Below are 5,571 nucleotides of genomic sequence, written 5' to 3'. Positions count from 1 at the left end.
CGAAGCCCATAGAGAATCTAGTGCTTGATGTGTTATTTAATTGTAGACTGTTGATGGGAACGTTGCAATCTATTTTTAGATAACTAATATCTACTTAACACTCGGGAGAGGGAGTAGATAATTATAGGATTTTTGGCTAATGAATAAGAAGGATTTTTATGACATAGTTACAAGAAATTACACATGGTGGACAGTTGCGTGAAATCGGACATCTAGATCTTTTATTCCATTGTTATTTGTTACAATTTGGTGCTACATTTAAATCCCTTTTAATTTAATTATTCTTGCAACTAAATATTTTAATTTAATTTTTTAAATAAAGTCGAGACTATTTTAATCACAAGCACTAATATACATTTATATATATACTTCTCGTGGGATCGACACTTGTACTCAAAAATACATTTTACTATAAATCTACGTCATGCGCTTGCGAGAGAAATCAAGAAAACACGCAATAAGTTTTTGGCGCCGTAGCCGGGGAGTGTTTATTTTAAATTTATATTAGTATTGTTACCAATTAGTCTTGATTTTAATTTAGAGATGTTTTTATTGTATTACATTAAAAAATTTATTTGTTTCTTATCTCTGTTTGACAGCGCATGCGAAGATCGCAAAATCTTGACTTGCTTACCTTTGATCTCGAGACCAAAAGAACCGTAAGAAGATTAAGAAAGACGAGAAGAGACGAGATTCAAGCAATGGCTGGCAACAGAGATAATGAAAATCCACCCCCTGCAATACCCATCAGAGATCATTTTAGGCATGTACTAAATGCTCATTATTTGGTCATAGCACGATGGACTATTAATGCAAAAAACTTTGAGCTCAAGCCCGCATTGATAAACATGGTTCAACAGAACTAGTTTGGGGGAGCCGCTACTGCAGAACCTCATCTACATCTCAGAAGATTCCTTGAAATCACTGACACGGTAAAGATAAATGGTGTTCATGATGATGTAATTTGATTGCGCTTGTTTCCTTTTTCTCTTAGGGACCAAGCAAGAGAATGGCTTCAATTGCTTCCTTTGGGGAGTATCACTACTTGGCAGGAGTTAGCAACCAAGTTCCTTGCTAAATATTTTCCACCTGCCAAAGTCTGCACAGTTGAAAATTGAGATAAGTACTTTAGGCAGACTGACTTTGAGCAATTATATGAGGCATGAGAACGGTATAAGAAGTTGTTGAGGAGGTGTCCAAACCATGGTTTTGAAGATTGGGTACAAATTTAATTGTTTAAATGGTTGGAATGGACAAATAAGAGGTACTGTGGAAGCAGCAGCTGGTGGCACGATATTTGCCAAATCACCTGATCAAGCATATGATTTGCTTGAACAGATGACCATTAAAAGTTATCAGTGGCCGTCTGAGAGGTCAGGAGTAAAGAAACCAGCTGGAATTTATGCCGTAGATCCTATTACATCACTGACCGCACAAGTTTCAGCTTTAACAACTCAAATTGCAGCCATGAATAAAGCTAGTACACCAGAGGTTGAAAATGCATCGGTTGTTATTGACGAACCACATATTCCTGATGAGGCTCATTATTTCAACACTAGGAATTTTGGTGGATACGGAGGATATCGAGGTAACCCTCCCCCTAACACTTATCATCCTGGTTTGAGAAATCATGAGAATTTTTCATATGCTAATAATAAGAATGTGTTGAATCCTCCATCGGGGTTCAATACATCGAAGGGGAAGGAAAACTTTCACTTGAGGATCTAGTTGGGACATTTGTTGCTGAATCTAGTAAAAGGATGGCTAGGACTTAATCTCGTCTTGATGGCATGGAAACTCACATGGGAAATATGGGTGCCACAATGAAATCATTGGAGACACAGATTGGACAGTTGGCTAATGCATTGAGAGATAAAAATAGAGGTCAATTCCCAAGCAATACTGAAGTGAATCCAAAGGAGCAATGCAAAGCTGTAACTTTGAGAAGTGGAAGAGAACTTGAGGTTAAAAAATCCAAAGAGAATGAGGAAAATGAGAAGAGAGTTGAAGAAGATGAATGTGAAAATGGAAAGGAGAACAAGGTGGAGGAGTCTCGGATTGAAACTGAAGATGAACGGATTCCTATATTGAAACCGACTCTTCCATACCCACAGAGATTTAGGAAGAATATTATTGATGATCAATTTGCAAAATTTTTGGAGATTTTCAAGAAGATTCACATCAACATTCCATTTGCTGATGCTTTAGAGCAAATGCCAAACTATGCAAAGTTCATCAAAGATGTAATGTCAAAGAAGAGGAAGTTGAAAGAGTTCGAGACAGTGAAGTTGACCGAAGAGTGCAGCGCTATTTTCCAAAAGAAGTTACCACAAAAACTAAAAGATCCAGAGAGTTTTACTATTCCTTGTATTATTGGTAGTACTCATGTTAATAAAGCTTTATGTGATCTTGGAGCAAGTATTAATCTTATGTCATTTTCTATTTATAGGGACTTGGAGCTTGGGGAAGTAAAACCAACCACTATAACTTTGCAACTTGCAGATAGGTCACTCACCTATCCTCGTGGAATTGTTGAAGATGTTTTGGTAAAAGTTGGCAAGTTTATCTTCCCTGCTGATTTTGTAATACATGATATGGAGGAAGATCAAGATTCTCCATTGACTTTTGGGCGACCCTTCTTAGCCATTGGAAAAGCATTGATAGATGTACACAAAGGAGAACTCACCTTGAGAGTTGGTGGGGAAGCTGTGATATTCAACATCAATAAGGCCATTAAAGGTAACGACGAGGTAAGTACTTGTAAAAGTATTGATATAATTGACTCTTGTGTTGCTGAGATTGGTATAGGTCATACAGTAGAAGATCCATTAGAAAGATGTCTTTCTAGTACTATCAGCAGAGTTGATGATGATGATTGGGAATTGAGGGAGAAACTTTTAGCTCTTGAAGAGTTGCCAAAGGTGAAGGAAGCCGCACAGGAGAAGTTGGAAGAAGAAAATTGTTCAGAGATAATACCTTCATCCCCTGTTTTGAAGGAATTGCCAAGCCATCTTTGTTATGCTTTCTTGGGTGAGAAGTCGACATATCCTGTAATTATCTCTTCCTCTCTTACTTTAGATGTTGAGAGTGTTGAGAAAATTTAAAACTGCATTTGGGTGGTCGATTTCTGATATCAAGGTGATTAGTCCCACTATATGCATGCATAGGATTTTAATGGAAGAGTCATACGCTCCTTATGTGGATCATCAGAGAAGGTTAAATCCAGTCATGAAAGAGGTAGTGAAAAATGAAGTGTTGAAATTGTTAAATGCTGGAGTTATATATGCTATTTCTGACAGCAGTTGGGTTTCTCCTGTGCAAGTAGTGCCTAAAAAAGGTGGAATCACTGTGGTAAAGAATGAAAATGATGAACTAATATCTACTCGTACTGTGACTGGATGGCGAGTATGTATTGATTATAGGAAATTGAACAATGCCACACGTAAAGATCATTTTCCATTACCTTTTATTGATCAAATGCTTGATAGACTTGCTGATTATTGTCACTACTATTTTTTAGATGGTTATTCAGGTTATAACCAGATTGCTATAGCACCAGAGGATCAAGAGAAGACAACATTCACGTGCCCCTATGGAACGTTTGCTTTTAGGAGGATGCCTTTTGGGCTATGCAATGCACCTGCTACTTTTCAGAGGTGTATGATGGCCATATTTGCAGACATGCTGGAAGACACCATGGAAGTCTTCATGGATGATTTCTCGGTATTTGGCTCTTCATTTGATCACTGTTTACATAACATTTTCCCTCGTTTTGCAGAGATGTCAAGAAAAGAACTTAGTTCTTAATTGGGAGAAGTGTCATTTTATGGTCCAAGAGGGTACTGTTCTTGGACATAAAGTGTTTTCAAAGGGATTAGAGGTAGACAGAGCAAAAGTAGTTGCAATTGAAAAGCTTCCACCACCAAAGAACATCAAAGGGATAAGGAGTTTCTCAGGACAAGCCGGGTTTTATCGTAGATTTATCAAAGATTTTTCTTAGATTACTAAACCTTTGTGTAATTTGCTTGAAAAAGAATCCACTTTTATTTTTGATGATGATTGTCTGCAGGCATTTGAGAAGAACAAGAAGGCATTAGTGACAGCACCAATCATGATAGTACTAGATTGGAAGGAGCCCTTTGAGTTGATGTGCAATGCTAGTGATTATGCAGTAGGTGTGGTGTTGGGCCAAAAGCGTGATAAATTTTTTAGATCAATCTACTATGCAACTCGAACCATGGATACTGCACAACAAAATTACAAAACTACTGAAAAGGAGATGCTTGCAGTAGTATTTGCATTTGACAAGTTTAGACCCTACTTGGTCGGCACAACGGTAATTGTTTTCACTGACCATGCAGCTATTCGATACCTATTTGCTAAGAAGGATGCGGAACCACGCTTGATAAGGTGGATTTTATTGCTCCAAGAATTTGATTTTGAAGTGAAGGATAGGAAGGGGTGTGAAAATCAAGTGGCTGACCACTTGTCACGACTTGAACTTGAAGATAAAATAGATGACGGAACCATAAAAGAAGCATTCCCAGATGAACAGCTGTTTGAGGTGAATGCTATACTCCCTTGGTTTGCTGATATAGCTAATTTCTTGTCTTGTGGTACTTTCCCTCCAGATTTGAGTTATCACCAAAAGAAGAAATTATTTCACGATGCAAAGTTTTACCTATGGGATGATCCATACGTCTTCAAGAGATGTGCTAATCAGATGATTAGAAGATGCGTAGCGGAGGAAAGAAGCGAAAGTAATTCTTGAACAATAATGCCACTCTTCACCATATGGCGGCCACTTTGGAGCATCAAGAACAACAGCAAAGGTATTACAGTCTGGTTTTTATTGGCCCAATTTGATCAAAGATAGTTATACCTTAGCCAAGTCATGTGACAGATGCCAAAGGGTTGGTAATATTTCTAGACACCATGAGTTCCCATTGACCAATATTTTGGAAGTTGAACTTTTTGATGTTTGGGGTATTGACTTCATGAGACCATTCTCATCTTCTTTTGGTCAATCGTATATTTTGCTTGCTGTGGATTATGTGTCAAAATGGGTATAAGCAATTGCCACCAATACTAATGATGCTCGAGTGGTTGCTAAGTTTGTTCACAGGAACATCTTCACAAGATTTGGGACACCAAGAGCCATAATAAGTGATGAAGGTACACATTTTTGTAATAAAAATCTTTAACTCACTTTTGGCTAAATATGATGTGAAGCATAAGGTGACCCTTGCATACCACCCACAAGCAAATGGACAAGTCGAAGATCCAACCGGGAGATTAAGCAGATATTGGAGAAAACGGTGAAGACAAACTAGAAGGATTGGGCACTAAAGTTGGATGATGCTTTATGGACGTACAGAACTGCATACAAGACACCTATTGGGATGTCACCCTATAGGTTGGTATTTGGTAAGGCCTGTCACTTACCAGTGGAATTGGAACACAGAGCTTTTTGAGCCGTGAAAAAGCTCAACTTTGACATGGAACCATCTGGTGAGCAGCGGCTATTGCAATTGAATGAGATGGAGGAGTTCAGAAATGAGGCTTATGAGA

The 5,571-nt window shown here is 38.1% G+C and overlaps 2 protein-coding genes across 2 annotated transcripts; both read left to right on the top strand.

Moving 5' to 3' along the window:
• The first annotated feature begins 2,246 nt into the window (after positions 1–2,246).
• On the top strand, positions 2,247–3,104 carry LOC140838984 (uncharacterized). Its single transcript, XM_073205613.1, has one exon. The coding sequence runs from the start codon at positions 2,247–2,249 to the stop codon at positions 3,102–3,104; it is 858 nt and encodes a 285-aa protein (XP_073061714.1).
• A 70-nt stretch (positions 3,105–3,174) lies between these two features.
• LOC140838983 (uncharacterized) lies at positions 3,175–4,771 on the top strand. The gene is made up of 4 exons (XM_073205611.1): positions 3,175–3,405; positions 3,521–3,532; positions 3,655–3,723; positions 4,070–4,771. Exons 1-4 carry the CDS (start codon positions 3,175–3,177, stop codon positions 4,769–4,771), a joined length of 1,014 nt encoding a protein of 337 aa, XP_073061712.1.
• Positions 4,772–5,571: the final 800 nt, after the last annotated feature.

The sequence above is a fragment of the Primulina eburnea genome, chromosome 8 (assembly GCF_022965805.1).
Source record: "Primulina eburnea isolate SZY01 chromosome 8, ASM2296580v1, whole genome shotgun sequence".
NCBI lineage: Eukaryota > Viridiplantae > Streptophyta > Magnoliopsida > Lamiales > Gesneriaceae > Primulina > Primulina eburnea.
Note: the sequence above shows the minus strand (reverse complement) of the source record. Positions and strands in the feature narration are given on the sequence as shown.

Bases quoted from the DNA above. Each gene is read 5' to 3' on its own strand.
- LOC140838984 (XM_073205613.1), top strand. From the start codon at position 2,247: ATGTCAAAGAAGAGGAAGTTGAAAGAGTTCGAGACAGTGAAGTTGACC.
- LOC140838983 (XM_073205611.1), top strand. From the start codon at position 3,175: ATGGAAGAGTCATACGCTCCTTATGTGGATCATCAGAGAAGGTTAAAT. The intron at 3,724-4,069 runs GTATTTGGCTCT...GATTGTCTGCAG, and splicing joins TCTTCATGGATGATTTCTCG to GCATTTGAGAAGAACAAGAA.